The 16,342-nt window shown below is 61.9% G+C and overlaps 1 protein-coding gene across 2 annotated transcripts in view; it reads left to right on the top strand.

Moving 5' to 3' along the window:
* Nucleotides 1-4,157: 4,157 nt before the first annotated feature.
* Nucleotides 4,158-16,342, top strand: part of CBFA2T3 (CBFA2/RUNX1 translocation partner 3) — a 98,689-nt gene continuing 86,504 nt past the window's right edge. The window contains exon 1 of one of the 2 annotated variants that reach the window (XM_025371052.1): nucleotides 4,158-4,701. In XM_025371052.1, coding sequence (XP_025226837.1) covers nucleotides 4,200-4,701 — 502 coding nt within the window. In that variant the 5' untranslated portion in view covers nucleotides 4,158-4,199. The remainder of the gene's footprint in view (nucleotides 4,702-16,342) is intronic. The other variant, XM_025371053.1, reaches the window with a different exon arrangement.

Genomic DNA, 16,342 nt, shown 5'->3' with positions numbered 1-16,342 from the left:
CCCCTTCACGGCCCAGGGACCTCACTGGGGTCACAGCTGCTCTTCTGTGCTTGCCCACCTTTGTGGGCACCACAGGAGAGTGCAAACGTGGACTGTTTTATTAAATTCTCTCCACACCCCCGTTCAGCCGACTCTGTTACCTTCTTACTTTACAGTTGAGGAAACGCGTCAAGACATTTGCCCAAGTGTACCCAGCACAGACAGGAAACGCTGAGTGTGAACCAGCCTGTGACTTCGGGACCCTCATGCGGCCCCGGCTGTCCCACCAGAGACTCCCGGAAGCTGAGGTGGTGAGCCATGACGGGGGGACACCTTTGAGATAAGCTGGAACCGCAGTTCTTTCCTCAGAATTCAGGGGATCCGTGGACTGGGATCAGTTTCATCTGGCGTTGTGTCGAGTCTCTAACCAAAATTTAGCCTTCCCTTTAACCATGAATGTGGGCACCTCCCAGGGCGTCAGCCGTGCCTGTGCCGTTGACACCGACAGAACTGCCCCAGGGCCACTTCTGTGGGCCCCAAGCAGCCATGCCTTGGGAGGGTTCGGGCACCACGAAACACCCCCCTCACCTTCCACTCACCGCCACGTCTCAGAATGCAGTTCCCACACCTCACCACTTTAAATCACGGCTGAATGAAAAGCACAGCGCTCACTACACCAGAATGTTCTAAGAGGGTGGTAACTGTATTTTGGTAAAATGGGTTTCCTTCATAATTCTGTGAACTTATTTATTTATTAGATGCCCAAGGAGTCCACACACCAGGAAGGTGAAGACCGATTCCAGTTCTGTGCTCTCACTGGGGTGTCTCCGGCCCGCGCCTCGGCTTGGACTCCCCGGGCAGACCTGCTCTCTCTGGGGGTGGCAGGTGCGCCCAGTAACTGCAGTCTCAGAGCCCTAGAATCCTGCATCACTTCGTACCAGGTTTCCCCAAATCACCCCGGCCCTCCAGCCGTGGCACCTTCTCCGTGGTTCTGGGTTTGCTCAGCCGTGCCCTGAGCTGGGGAGTGGCTGGGCGTCCAGCTCTGGGCCTCTTCGCCCGCACTGTCTTGAACACCCAGGGCAGGTTTTTTCCTGCCTCCGCCCCCGGTCCCCACTCCCTCTGTGGCTCACCTCAACTGTCCACACCTTATTCAGGACCAGAAAGCCGGGGCAAGGCGTGGCCAGTCAGGTTCACCCACACATGTCACTGCTCAGCCTCCTCTGGGGCCGCCTTGCGACTTCCATTCCTCTCTCCCGGCTTTGTGAGTAGGGATGGCACCCTTGTGGGCCTCCTCCCTCCTCTGTAAAGTGGGCTGGCATGAGACTTACATAAAACCATATTACCACTTATTCATTGATCCACCTATCCACCCACCCACTCCTCCACCCATCCATCCACGCCTCCACCCACCCATCCCCATCCACCCACTCACCTATTCACCATGTATCCACCCATCCACCTACCCACCCATTCACCCATCCATTCACCTACCTACCCATTCACCAATCCACCCATCTATCCACCCATCCACCCACCCATTCACCCATCTATCCATCCACCCACCCATCCACCCACTCACCCATCTATCCATCCATCCATCCACTCATTCACTCATCCACCCACCCACCCATCCACCCATCCACCTACCCATCTACCCACCCATTCACTCATCCACCCATCCATTCATTCATTGATTAATCTATTCATTCATCAATCTATTCATTCATCTATTTATCCAGCAGTGAAGGGTGTGTGGGTGGGGGGGAGGTGGGGGTGGCGGGTTCCTACATGCTAGAAGAGAAGGCAAACATAAGACACCCTGCCTGAAGAAAGACCTCCTTACCCACCCCCACATGGCGTCATCTCCCCCACTGCCCCCACACCCTCCTCCAGTTCTCTGGCCATCCTGCAGATTCACCAAAGCCTGCCTTAGGGCCCCTCTGCCTGCCCAGGGGCAGTTTCCCCAACTGCCCTCCAGGCCGCACATGCCAGGCCATGTTAATGGACCGTGTCTCCTATAGTCCCAGAGAGCAGGACCAGGGGCTGTCTTGGACACCGACAGAACCCCAGTGGGCCCTAATAGATCTTTTAGGAAGGAAGGAAAGGCCCCTTCTGCTCCGCAAGGCTGGGTGCTGGCTGCAGACAGCAGGAGTCTCTGGGAGAAGCCGTGCCCGCTCCTGCTGCCTCCACCTCTGCAGCCGCTTCCTCCCCAGCCCCTTATCTCCCAGCCGCCCAGCTCTGAAAGCCACAGCCAACGTCTGCTTCCCCACAAGCACCAACTGCCCGGCCTGGGGGAGAGGAGGCGGGTAGTGGGGAGGTGGGGAGTGGTGCCCACACCCCAGGTGGCCGCCAAAGTGGGAGGCAGCTCCTGCCCCCAACTTGTGGGCAACTTTCTTCTCTTCTCTTTCCAACCCCACCTCCATCAGACCCCCTGATTAGACACTAGGCAGGACAGGGCCAGGCGGGGAGCTCAGGGCCTCATTGTGAAAGTGGAAGTGTCCCATCTGCGGGGGGCGCAGGTGCAGGCTTCGAACATCTGCCTCAGGGCTGGGGGCGGGGCAGCCTGTCTCCTACCCCAGTGAGGGGAGCCACCACCCCCACCCAGGGTGCCACGCTGCTGCTTCATGGAGTGGGGGCTGTGCCCCCTGAGACCCTCAGTTCCCCGACTCTGAGACTCCCACTGCACATAGGTGAGGAACAGGCACTGACACAGACAAACACCAGCCATGTGACCACCGTGGCCCTGGCCCATGTGGCCGCCCAGCGCCTCTGCTGTTTCCACTCCCGGAAACGCTCTAGGAGCTGAGGCCGTTAGGATCGTGTGCCCTGCACAGATGAGGAAACCAAGGGGGTCAGGGCCCCCAGGACCCCGACTGCTAATCTCACCCTGAGCCAGAGCGCGGGGAACAGCAGGGGATGTGGGGACCCGATGATGGCACCAGGGGACTGGCCCCGGGCTTGCAGGGAGGTCCCTTCCAGCCTGAGTCCTGGGGGCAGAGCGGCCCACCACCCAGTGCAGGGGAGGCCCCGGGCGGGCCTTGCCTCTAGGAAGTTCCCCAGCAGTAACAAACACGCTCTGACCGTAAGCTGGACACACGCGCTGGCACGCAGCTTGTTGTCACCAACTCGAGAAGGACACCCAATTACCAGGACAGGGAGACCCGGGACACCTGGGGACCCTGCGGGAAAGGAGTCGGCTTTTACCCCTGCACGGCTTGAATTATTAACCGTGTGCAGGCGTGACCTAAAAATCAAATCAAATCAAATCAAAATAGCACAGATGCCCGTGAACCGGCCTTGGGTCTGCGGGTTCCACACCTCTGGCCTGTCTGAGGCCACGAAGCTTCCAGCCATGGTATCCAAAAAGTCACCCACCAGGGCTGCAGGGCCGAAGGGCTACTGTCACCTCCCGGGAAGCTCCTCTTGCCTCTGACAGTTGTCAGAGCACTTTAGAAAGTGACTTTTTTCCCAGCATCTGGGATGTGACTCACTCTCAGCCCAATGGCTGCTAGAAAGGGGTCCTGGGACTCTCCCTGGGGTCTGAGTGGTCCCAAGAGGGCTCTGAGGTAGCTTCTGGAATTTCTCAGACTGGAGAAGCCACCCACCCCGACCCCGCAAACTCCGGAGGCGGCCGCTGGGGCGCGGGGTGAGGGTCCTTCCAAGGCAGCCCCGGAGAGGCAGGGAGCCCCGCTGTCTCCACAGAGCGTCAGGAGCCCTGCGCACAAGGCCAAGCAGAGAGAGACGGTTTCCTCCCCAGCGCGCGGGAGGTACTTTAAGGACAGATCAGGGGCCCAAGAACCCCCAGCAGCTGGGGGAGCCAGGGCTGAGGGGAGGCCGGTCAGAGGCCCCATCTGGCTCAAGGGCACAGTCGACAGCCACAGGAACACGGGCAGGGTGGCCCCTGGAGAGGGGGCAAACTAAAAGGGGTGTTGGGGAAAGTCCGGCTGACTGAGGGCAAGCGGAGAGGGAGGAGACCCCCAAATACCCCAGACTGAAGAAAGCGCCAAGCCCTGGTGGGAAGGTGGGTGGGCGGAGTAGGCCGAGGGCTCTGGGCCAGGATGGAGCTGCCCTCAGGCCTGCAGACCTGCCCCGGAGCGAGGAACACGCGCTGTAGGGCTCAGGGTGGGTGGGACATCACCGGAGCTGCCTGGGGAGGAGGAAGTTGTTGGAAGGTCAAACCGGAATGGCCCGAGGAAAGGCCGTGAAGGGCAGGGCCCCAGATGGTTCCTGTCGGGGAAGTGGGGGGCACAGCTGCAGGCCTCCGGCCCATTATCACAGGGACACAGCTGGCTGCCTCACCCGCAGGCCGCAGGGAGACCTTCCCCAGCCTGCAGCCCCAGGCCCGCCCCGCATCACATGAGCCTCACGGCTCCCACCCCCTCCCCAGGGCTGAGGACACCCGGTCGGCAGCCAGGAGGGCCTGGGCTTTCCAGCGGCAGAGGCCCAACTCCAGGACGCCCCAGCTGGCCCAGCCCCTCCTGTTTCCCTCAAGGCTGCAGGAGGTCAGGAAAGGCATTCCCGGAAGAGGCCTGTCCTGGGCCCCAGGTTGGCCCCTGAGGGTGGCCCTCCTCATGCCGGCTTCCAGACTGAGGGACAGGGCAGCCGGTTCAGCCTCGGGATCCACCCGTGGCTCCATGTCCCAGCCGCACCCTGTGCTGGAGAGCGGCTTCCCGGCATCTGCTGCCTGCTCAGCACCCCGGGGTCCCAGGAAGGGCGGCCCAGGTAAGAGGCTCGGGGGGAAGGTGGTGGGGTGGGGGCAGAGGGCGGCAGCAGGTGCCGAGGCTGTGACTCCTTCGAGCTTCGCGGGGCTTTGTTGACAGTGCCGGCACGGGCGGCCGTGTTGACTCACCTCAGATATCAACAGGGCCACCCCTCGGGCAGGTCCTGCACAGCTGGGGCAGGTGGGCTGGTGAGGGCTTGGCAGGTGCCAGCCGGGTGCCCTGGCCCCACCCAGAGGCAGATGCTGGAGGCCGGGCTGCTCAGCCCTGTCTAGGAGGGTGGGCTGTGTTCTCCTGGGGGTGGGAGAGCTGCAGTCAGGAAGTGATTGGGGGGTCCTACAAAGAGAGCCCTCCTCCTCCTGGGATGCCCTCCAGGTGCGACGCCTCACAGCAGGTTGGATGAGGAAACTGAGGCCAGAGGGGAGGGCACCGGCCCAAGACCCCAGTGAGGAGGAAATGGACCCGACCCCAGGCCCCTGTCCAAGGAACGATTCCAGGCAGGGCAGTGGGGGTTTGCGGGGAACCTGGGCCTGCCCTCCTGGGGGCTTCGGGCTCTGGGGAGCGGTCCAGCAGGACGCCAGCTATTGCTGACACCCCCCGCCCAAGCCTGCAAAGTCCCAGGACAAGGTCTCCCAGACACTGGGGGCTGCAGCTGCAGCCTGGTGTCCCCGTCTCCCGGTGGCCCTCGTGGCCACACTCCCAGCAGCTGTCAGAACCTTCCGGAACCAGCAGTCTCCTGTCTCGCAGGGCTCTCACTGCGGCCGTCGGGTCCAGGGTCTGCCTGCACCCCTGACACTCACACACAGAACCCGGGACCCGGGGTGTCCCCGTCTCTGGAGACCACATTCCCTGAGCAGGTCCTGGCGGCGGCTGCCTGAGGCTGTTCCCACCTGCAGGTGCCCGTGGGACCCCAGAGCCGCCCCCTGCGAGGGCCCCAGCTGTGAGCAGGAACATCCCAGACCCAGGTGCCTGGCGTGCAAAAGCCGGACCTCACCACAGCTAGTGACACGGTGGGTTTCTCCCGAGGGGGTGACTCAGAGCTGCCTTCAAGGCAGCACCAGCTCACCTGGCCCTGGCATCTGCCATCCCATCCTCTCCCGGGCGGCCCTGTCTGTCCCCTGGCACGGAGTGGCCTTGGGCCAGGTGCTCCCTCCTTCTGGGCCTCAGTTTCCTCATGGATCAGACCCGTCCCACCAGCTCCCTGCGTGAGTTTCTCACCGGTGGGGAGAGAGACGGGCTCTGAGGTGCACGGAGAACAGCTGCTTTGTTAGGATGGGCGTGTCTACTGTGGAAGGAGGTTAGGGCCAGGAGGTGGCCCTGTGCCTGATTCGTGCGAGGGGCTGGTGGCTAGAGGCATGAAACAGAGGGCCAGGGTGGCCTCTAACATGGCTGGAGGTGAGGAGCGGACGGCCAGGGTGGCCTCTAACACAGAGTACACAGCCACTGTGCCCATCCCCAGGGAGCCCCTGCTTAGGGGCTTCAATGTGAGGAGGGAGCAGGGTCTCACTTGGGTGCGGGGTCCTGCACCTGGCTTCTAGGGCCTTCTGTCCCTGCAACCACCCAACCCTATTCCAGGGTGCCCATGGGACAGCCTTGGCCACATCAGGCAGCAGAGATACACGTGAATACCAGGGCTTGGAGCTTCTCATCCTGCACCCCAGGGGCCCCCAGGGGACAGATGTGGGGCCCTGTGATGCCGGAAAGCCTCAGCATCAAGCCTCGCCCAGCTGGAGGAGCAGGGGTCACGGGGGCTGTGGGAACTGGGGGGATCCTGGACAGCCCTGAGGGCCTCTCAGCCCCACTGTGTGGATCTCAGGCACGGGGCCTCCCAAGAGTCCCTAAATCCTTTGAGGCCTGAAAACAGGCTGATTGGCTTGAAACTCTGGGGAGAACAGTAATATTTTTAAGAGCTGAAGTAGAAGAACCTTCCTGTCTTTAGAGCAAAGGCTGACTGAACAGGGCTGTGTTGCCGCGTGTTTGGTGGCAGGCGGGGAGGCATCCGTGTGCTGCGCAGCGGGTGGGAGGAACTCAACCCCTCGTCTCCCCTGACAGTGTCCAGGGGGCTGAGGTGTAAGCAATCAGAAGACGGCCACAGAGCACACGCCGCCGTCTGGGGGCCAGGACCCCTTCCCTGGGCTCTTTCACCAGCCCCCGCAGGCGGAGGGTCCAGATCCTCACTGACCCCTTGGCCCAGTGGTGCAGAAGGAACCCCTTAAGACAAGTGCTTGTGGTCCTGGGTTTATGACGCGCCCGCTGTGTGTGCTCAGAGCTGTGCAGGCTCTCACTGCCTTGTCTCCACAAACCCACTTTGTGAAAAAAGAGGCTGAGGTCACAGTGGTGACCTGACTGCCCCAGGAGAGAGGGATGGGAACCAGGTCACCTAAGGAGGGTGCCGGAGACAGAGACTTTGAAATCCACCTAGCGAGTATAGGCTGAGGCAGAGAAGGCTCAGTGCCATGTGCTGAGACCTCCATGGGGCAGAAACTGAGTCAGGCGGCCTGGTGTCACCTTAGAGGGACGACATGGGATCTCGGGGAGGTGGTGAGCACCATCAGTGGAGGGGTCCAGGCAAACGCGGGCGGGTGTTATGGGGACCGGGCAAGGTGGGCAGATGCTGTGGAGGCACCATCCGTGCAGGAAGCTTAAGCCCTGGCCGGAGCCCACCTGGCACAGGGGTCATGTCCAGAGCCTATGGTCAGCCTGAGCTCCCTCCACCGACCTTGCCCTTGGGGCTGGGCTGCGCCGCCACTCACTCTCCATCCTCCATCTCCTCAAATGGCCATCTGGGCCCAGCTGCCCTCTGGAATGTTGTGGGTCTGGAACGTCCTAGGTCCGGAATGTTCTGGGTCTGGAATGTTCTGAGTCTGGAATGTTCTGCATCTGGAATGTTCTGGGTCCAGAATATTCTGGGTTTGGAATGTTCTGAGTTTGGAATGTTCTGGGTCCGGAATGTTCTGGGTTTGGAATGTTCTAGGTCCGGAATGTTCTGGGTTTGGAATGTTCTGGGTCCGGAATGTTCTGGGTTTGGAATGTTCTGGGTCCGGAATGTTCTGGGTTTGGAATGTTCTGGGTCCGGAATGTTCTGGGTTTGGAATGTTCTGGGTCCGGAATGTTCTGGGTTTGGAATGTTCTGGGTCCGGAATGTTCTGGGTTTGGAATGTTCTGGGTCCGGAATGTTCTGGGTTTGGAATGTTCTGGGTCCGGAATGTTCTGGGTTTGGAATGTTCTGGGTCCGGAATGTTCTGGGTTTGGAATGTTCTGGGTCCGGAATGTTCTGGGTTTGGAATGTTCTGGGTCCGGAATGTTCTGGGTTTGGAATGTTCTGGGTCCGGAATGTTCTGGGTTTGGAATGTTCTGGGTCCGGAATGTTCTGGGTTTGGAATGTTCTGGGTCCGGAATGTTCTGGGTTTGGAATGTTCTGGGTCCGGAATGTTCTGGGTTTGGAATGTTCTGGGTCTGGAATGCCTTCCCCCAGTGTTTCTATCTCCTGGGGCTGCAGTAAGGACAGGCTGCAAGCTGGGTGGGGACCCCAAATGACAGAGGCTTCTCTCACACCGCCGTAGGCTGGAAGTTCGAAACTAAGGTGCCAGATGGCCGTGCTCCTCCGGGTCCTGCCTCCTCCAGGTCCTGCTGGCCCCAGGTGTTCCTGGGCTGTGCCTGCCACACCACAGCCTCTACCTCTGTCTTCCCAAGGCCTTCTCCTTCCTCCCAAATCTTCCTCTGCCTCCTTCTTCTAAGGCCCAGCCCACCCCAGGCCACAGCTCCGGCCACTCACTCTGCACTCCAGGCAGTGGGACACAGGGAAGCGCCGGAGAGGCTGCAGGCAGCCCCCATTATGGGAGGTGCCCATGGAGGGGGTGCAGTGGGAGGGGGAGTGGACATGAGCAGCCAGGTGGTCTCAGCCCGTTTCTTCCTTCAGCCGCAGGCCCCGTGTTTGCCGGGCTATGGAGCTGGCGGATCATGCAGAGCTCGGCCAGGGCGTCTGTGGGCTCCAGCCAGAGGCAGGGAGGTCAGTGTGCGCGTGACAAGACGTCTGAGGCCACAGACAGACAGACAGACAGACGGGCAGCCCCAAGGGTGCCTGCAAAGGGGCCAGATAGTGGCCGTCGGACCCGCGTCTGTGAGCAACGTGCTGTCACCGCCGTTCTCCCACCTCCTGTTCTCTCTTTTGTTGACCACATAGTGTCGGGGGGCTCCATGTTGGGGAGCCAGCCCGGGGGTGCTGCTGTTACTGCCGTCACAGAAGAAGATACTGAGGTTCTGAGAGGCACACAGCAGGCTTCACTGACCCTGTGGGGCAGAGGCAGATGGGCTGGAGATGTGAGGATCTCGCTGCCGTGAAATCACACTGACCATGGAGTCCAGCCCCAGGCTCGGAGGGAAGCTCGCCCTGGAACCACTGCTGGGTCAGTCATGGCAGGAAGCCAGCAGCACCGCGAGGGGACAGGGTGGCCAGTGCGTGGACAGCTCCATGAGGGAGGGTTTGCGAAGGCCGGACAGAGGCGGGAGACTGCAGAGCTCTGGGGACGGAGGGTGAAGAGGAATGGATGAGCCAGGAATAGAGAGAGGGGCGTCCACAGAGGTAGGAAGTCCTCAGGAGAGTGGATGGTGGGACAAAGCCCGACCTCCCCCAACTACCTCCCCACTGGACACTCCACTGGGGCAGAGCAGGGAGCAGGGGCTCTGGGTATGTCCTCATTGCCAGGTGCAGCCAGTTCTCCGGGCCCGGTCAGTGCACCTCCCTCTCTCCCCAGTAAGCATGGCACTGCTTCCCTGAGGCCTCAGTGGTTGCCGGAATGCTCCGCTCCTTCCCCATACCAGCCCATCCCCACACACAAGCACAGCAACCAGCCACGTCCTCCTGTCCAGCAGGAAGACCTCGAATCAGCACCTAGGAAGACAGGGACGGTGCCTAGGGTCAGGGTGCAATCCAGGCCAGCTTCCTGGAGGAAGTGGCCCCATGGGGGCGGCTCTGGGAGGCCATTCTTTAGGCAAAGACGACTTTCACTTCTCACCACATGTGGACTGAGAAGCAGTGCGTCCCGTTAACCTGCCTGGGCGCTGCTCAGGGGTTTTCCGGCACTTTCACTTCCGTGACTGCAGTTGACCAGGGAGGCGTGGGCAGGAAGAGCGGCCCCAGGGAGAGGCCGATTGGTCACAGCTGAGCCAGGACTCACCGGCCAGTGCTCCTCCGAGGAGACGTCAGCCAGGGGCAGCTGGGGAGAAACAGGGAAAAGAGAGGCTTGTCTGAGCGCCGCCCACCCACCCTTTGAAGGAACTCCAGCCAGGAGCTGTGGACTGGATCACTCAGATTGACTGTGACAAAGCCAGAGGCCGACCTGTAGCAGGAGCCAATGAAGTTCTCAGCACTAAACCCCCAAGTCCACCCCCAGGACGGCTGCTCAGAGGCCTGTCGGGCAGTTGCCAGGACACAGGTCTGCAGCGGGGACCCCACCGAGGGGCTTCCCCTCCCAGCTCTGCCCACCCCAGGCCCCAGGCCGCGCTCTCAGGTGGGTGGAGAGTGGTTGTGTCACCATGTCATTTGAAAAATCAAGGCCAGGTACAGTGACTCACGCCTGTCATCCCAGTATTTTGGGAGGCCGAGGCGGGGGGATCACTTGAGGTCAGGAGTTTGAGACCAGCCTGGCCAACATGGCAAAACCCTGTCTACTAAATATACAAAAATTAGCTGGGTGTGGTGGCGGGTGCCTGTAATCCCAGCTACTCAGGAGGCTGAGGTAGGAGAATCGCGTGAACCCGGGAGGCAGAGGTTGCAGTGAGCCAAGATTGCGACCCTGCACTCCAGCCTGGGCGACAGAGGGAAACTCCGTCTCAAAAAAAAAGGGAAAATTGAGTTGATTTAAAACAAGTCAGCCACGTCACACCTGCGCACACCCACGGCCCAGCCCGCCCGCCCCGACCCCACTGTGTCCGCCTCCGACACTCACAGCCCCGGCTGCCTGGCGGCTCCACAAGCCTCCCAAGCCAGTGCCTGTGCTGTGCCCTCGCCGAGAAGCCCCCTCCCCACGGGGCTCCTGCCTGGGGTTGCTCTCAGCGTCTTCTTAGCGAGGCCTCGCTGCCCTCGGCCTCCTTCTCTCGGCGTTCCTCTCCTTCAGTCTCTCTCCCCATGAGACAAACCAGCCGCCCCCTCAGGTACTACTCATCCCCCGGCCCCCAGCTGGCTGCACGAGGCAGGGGCTCTGGTGGTGCCTGCTTGCAGCAGGGCCCTCAGCAGACGGTGCTGGCCCAGGAGGGTGCTCAGCCCAGGAAGGCGTGAGTCCATCCCATCTCCAGGTGAGGCTCGGCCTCTGCGCTCCTGGTCCTTGAGTTGTTACTTGGCTGTGTGCATCCTGCTGGTGCCGAGGCAGGGACTGGCATATCCGAGCTGCTCGCTGATTCCAGAGCCACCTTCACAGCCACTGTCCGAGCAGGAGCCAAGGCCCAGAGATGGGGTGACCGGCCCGGGGCTGCACAGCGAGCAGGGCGAGGCCCAGAGATGGGCCCTCCATTGGGTCTGGGGTACTGACTGCCTAGCAGTCTAGCGCCCTGGGGTCAGGCCTGGGGATGGGCCTGGAGGGGCCGGAGCCTGCAGCAGGGAGCCCCGTGCGGCTGTTAGGGTGCCAGGCATCCAAGCCTCGAGACTGCAGGATCTGGCCTGGCCTGATCAGGGGAGCACCTCACTCAGCACTGGGTCTAGGTCAGTCATCCCGTGACCCTGGGAGGCCCTATCCCCTTCTTGTCTCTGCCCCTAAGGTGGTGGCAAGTGATCCGGGCAAGAGGTCTGGGTCAGAGGACAGCCTGAGATCCAGGGAGCGTGGTGGAGAGAACAGAGTGGGACACTGATGGGAGGAGGGGTGAGAGCTCTGGCCTGGGGGATCGTCGTCTTGGAAACTACAGGAGACACCAGGGCTCTGCCTCCTTCTCCCTGAGCAGAGAAATAGTCCCCTCCTCTCCTGCCCCTATCCTGGGGCCCCTGCCACTGTGCCCTACCACATGGCTGAGTGAGGCCTGGGGTCCTGCTTGCCTGCCTGGGTTGGCATCAGAGAGGACTGTGCCAAGCCCCTCCCCAGGTGCAGACACTGCTCAGGGCTACTCCAAGGCGGGAGGTATTGCTGGGGCTGCGCTGTCCCTGACGGCAGACAGGGTACGGCGTTCCCTCAGACAGCACAGGTCTCTGTCTCGGACACAGTATTGGGGGTGCATGGGGACAGACTGAGGCCCCCTTCCCGAGCCGGTGTCCCGGACACAGAGCGGGGCCCACTCTGCTTGGATCTCGGAGAGCCTGCGATTCTTCCAGACCTGGTTGGAGGATCAGGCAGCAAGGACAGAGTGCAGTCAGTCAACAAAGCAGGTGAGGACCTGCAGGCCAGGAGGCAGCTCCACAGCAGCCCGGACAGCAGCCAGGACGCAGGGCCGGGCTCCACAGTTTTCCCAGGAACTCAGGCTCTGTGACCCCGGAGGGGAGGGGCAGACGGATACGCAATCCCGTTCCCAGCTTTCACCCGGCAACACTTCAAGGGCATCGCTGACCTCAGATGAGGACACAAATCAGAAAGGTCAAGAAATCAGCCTAGCTCACACAGCAGGGCGAGGCTGGGCCACGTCCTCCCAGGCTGTGCATCCTGCCAAGGACCCTCGCAGAGGAGAGCAGCTGAGGTCATATGTCAGGAGAGGAACCCCACTGCACGCCCTGCTCTGAGACAAGAGCCACGCCCTCAGCTGAGCCCCTCAGAACCCCGCTCTCCATCACCTTGCTTCACTCGAGGAAGCCCCACGCAGGTGCTGCCTGACACCGTGTTGCTGACCCCTGGATCAAGCACGTCCTGACACCCAACTGATCACACAGCAAGGCTGCCGGCTTGGGGCCGCCGCCGCCACCTCCTGGAGTGAAATCCTGTCTCAGCCCAGGGCAGCTGCTGCACCTGTTTTACTGGCAGCTTTTGGAGAGTGGGCCAACCCCTCCCCCAGGCCTGTCCCCCACTGACGTGAATTTCCATCAGCTTTTCCTGGCACCCCCTTTGTGGAGACAAGGGCTCCTGGGGTGAGGGCCCCAAGTGTGGCTTTCTCCCTCGGAGGAGTGGGGCCAGAAGGCATGCCCTCCTGAGAAGACCTGGCAGAAGCTGCCTACAGCCACAGCCACTGGGGCTCACTCAGGGAGGCCCCTGCAGAAGGGGATGGGGTGAACCCACAGCTTTGCAAAAGGTCGGGGGCTCTGCCAAATTGCAGCTCCGCAGGCTATGCTCGCCCTAACTGGACCGGGTTCATGGTGCCCTCTAGCAGGGCCCTGCTGCCCTGAGCCTGCAAAATGGAGCCCCACAGGCGGTGCTGAGGTCTGTGCGACTTCGGGCCAGCCCCGTCCCCCTCTCCCTCAGCTCCTTGGTCTGTGAGGGGCAGTGGTTGGACCCGACCATGGCGGGAATGGAAACCGCTGTCCACCGGCCATGCCGACCCCAGCCTGTCTCCTATTTGTAAAACGGGGTGGCGGCGAGCTCCTCCTCGAGGCTGGGGTGGGATTTGGTGAGGAAAGACCCTATTCCTGCTGCTGCCTCCCAAGAGGCCCCGCTTTTGTGACCCCTGCAGCTGGCCCTGCAGACACCAGGCCTCCCACCCCTGCCAAGGCCAGGAGGCACCGGCCAGGAGGGAGCCCTGTAGAGAAGGAACTGGAGAATTCGCCCCACCCTGCGGGCTCCCGGAGCTTCCTCCTGCGCTCCCGAGTCCAGGTGCATTTTGAGTGTCTGGAAAGCCCCGACTTCACGGACCTGAAGGGCACAGAGTGGGGGAGGGGACCTTGCAGCTCTCCCTCCAGCCGTGCCCGCTGCAGCCCCTCACTCCAGATGGCAGCGACCCCGGCTGCATCCAGGCCAGGCTGTAGCTGAATCCCAGAGCCGGTGGAGCCAGCCTGACCCAGCTGACTGCTCATGAGAGGAGGGGGATTCCTGAAAACAGGGAACCCAGGCCGCACGCTGGGGCTGCGGCTGCTGAGGGCTTGCTCAGGCTGGGCTCCCAGATTTAGAGAACAGATCTCGGGCTCCGGCCCCCAATCTGTGTGAGGCCTGCAGCACTGCAGACCGTGGCGCTCAGAGGGGTTGTGGCCCACGGGGGTCACATGACACGTCCGGGGCCCTGCCACCCTGTCACTGCAAGTACCCGGTCAGCCCCCACCCGCTGACCACACACCCCTCCATGTCAGGCGCAAAGTGCGGAGATGAAAGGCATCCCCGCTGGAGGGGCTCGGTGCAAACTGGACCCCGAGGCTTCTTGCCACTCATTTCCAAGGGCGCCTGCAGTGGCGGGTGTTGTCCTGACATCCCCAGCCCCAGACAGACGGAGCGACAGGTGGGGGACGTATAGCTGTCTCAGCTTCTTCTGCCCCTCCGACACGGCAGCATGTTCTAGACCAAGGGTTGGGACCACGTGTTCTAAAAGGTCACCAGCAGGTGACAGAAGATGCCAGTCAGATCTGCCCTCGGCTGCTCTCGGCCCCCAGGGGCTTCTCCCACCCCAGGTCCTCCTGAGACACAGCTGAGGCTGGGCCTGGCTCTGTCCCCGCTGCCAAGAGCCGTGAGGCTTGTCCTGTGGCCCCTCAGCTGGGGCTTCCTCGTCTGCAGTGCAAGGGACCGTCCCCACCTGGGGGGCTCTCCGGGTGGCGGGTGGGAAGGGAGACAGCAGGCGGCCGCTTCCTGGCGAAACCGAAACTGCCAGGTGCTTCCCGCCCCTCCCTGCTGAGCCCCTCCCCAGGGCCAGAGACAGCTGGGACGGGCAGGCCTGCGGCCAGAGCCCCTGTGGTCCACCCCGACTCGGCCTCTCACCAGGGTGTGCCTCTCCGGGCCTGTTTCCTCCAGGTGGGCCCCAGGCATGGCGGGCGGTGTGGGGTGGTCCTCCTCAGAGCCCTGTGGTCACATGGTCCCAACTCCGTCACAGGACCCGTCGAACATACAGCATTTCAGTCATTTCAGTCACAGTGCAAAAAGAAGGATGCAGCGTGCCTTAATAATTTGCAAACTGAATACGTGTGAAAATGGTAACATTCCAGAGGTCACCGAGCGGCCTCTCCTCTTTTCCTTCCACTTCTTACCTCTGGCTGCAAGGGAGGGTGGGTGTCTCCACACAGCTCTCACGCCGACCCCCGCTGGACGCGCTGCTCCGGGGCCCTGGACGGGAAGGGACAGTGTGAGGGCTAAGCCGCAACAAGCCCCCAAGCAGTGTGTGCCTGACCCTCACCCCTGTGCTCTGTGGCTGATGTTTAAACCCCTGCAGAGGTCGCAGGAGCCGCGCAGGCAGCACGCCGTCCCCGTCCCCAGCCTGCTCCTTCCTTCCCTCTTCTTTGTAGAAAGGAATTCCTGTAGGTTCAGTGTCCCCAGCCCCGAAGGCCACCCCACCTGGGGGCGGCGAGATGGGATCAAGGGGTTGGGGGGACCTAGCTCAGATACTCAGCCACCCGCACCCCGCCACGGCCTCCTCATCTGTAAATGGTGCAATAGCAGCCCCCGTCTCCGGCACATCCGTGAAAACTGAACAGGTGGACTCGTGGCAGCACTTAGGGCGTGGAAAGCCGTCCCAAGGCATCCTGCCCCGTCCCCATCCCCCCCAGGTACAGTGTGTCTCGCCCAGTTACAGAAAAGGCACCAAATTCTCCTTTTCCTTTGCAATTTTCTCTCTGGACACCTGCAAGGCTGACTGCATTGAGCGTTGCGTTGCCTCATGTTGGGGCTGAGTGGCACCTCAGGGTTTGGTGGGGGGAGGCACACACCAGCGTGCTGTTCTCGGCTTCCCTATGGAGAGAGGTTGAGTACATCAATTTCCCTCACTACAAACAACGCTTCAATCAAGGATCCTTTCCCTCGTCCCCTGGAGCCCACGTGGTTTCTCCAAAGCAAGCACAAGACACTGGCCACAGGGACAGGAGTGTGATAGGAAGTTCTCATCCTGGGCTGCCGGAGTCCAGGGTGGGTGTGGGCCCTATCCCGGCTTCCTGGGGGGAATGAAGGCCTGGTCTCTGAGGGGCAGCAGTGCGCGTGCCGCGTCGGACTTTTGTCTGGATGGCTCTGCAAGCCAGGCAGGGCCAGCGTACGGGAGTCACTGGAGACCCCCCCAACCCACCCAGCTCGTGTTCAGAAAGGCCTCTGTCCCGCGCGGGTGTTGGTGGTGGCAGGCAGTGGTTCTGGAGGCCGAGAGTGTCCGTTGCCCCTGGAGGAGTTCCTTGTTCGTAGAAACCGGGGCTGGCCTCCAAGGGAGGCTGGGAGGCTGGGCGCCGGGTAAGGCCTGGCACTGGGTGCTTATACTCTGCTTCCACTACTGAGTTCCTGGGAGGCCAGAAGTTGATCAGGCCTCGTCCTCTTCTGGACACGGGTTCGGCGGCCACCCCAGGTGGGATGAGGGTGTGACATGGGAGGAAACCCAGCCATGCTGCTCAAGTGGGAGAGGGGCCAGGAGGTCTGTGGACTCACGATCCCCCACTCTGCTCTCCTCTGTGGGCACTCACAGGGGCTGCCACCCCCGCCCCTGGCATAGGCCTCACTCCTGCCAAGGACCAGGGCAGACTGGTGGGCTTGTTAGCCGGCCGCTCTGGAGTCTGTCCCTGGAGACAGCCTAATGTGGCCGTGCTGTGACTCAGGTGGGGGAAAGTCCTGGGACTGTGCAGGCCA

This window comes from Theropithecus gelada, chromosome 20 (genome assembly GCF_003255815.1).
Source record: "Theropithecus gelada isolate Dixy chromosome 20, Tgel_1.0, whole genome shotgun sequence".
Classification (NCBI taxonomy): domain Eukaryota; kingdom Metazoa; phylum Chordata; class Mammalia; order Primates; family Cercopithecidae; genus Theropithecus; species Theropithecus gelada.
Note: the sequence above shows the minus strand (reverse complement) of the source record. Positions and strands in the feature narration are given on the sequence as shown.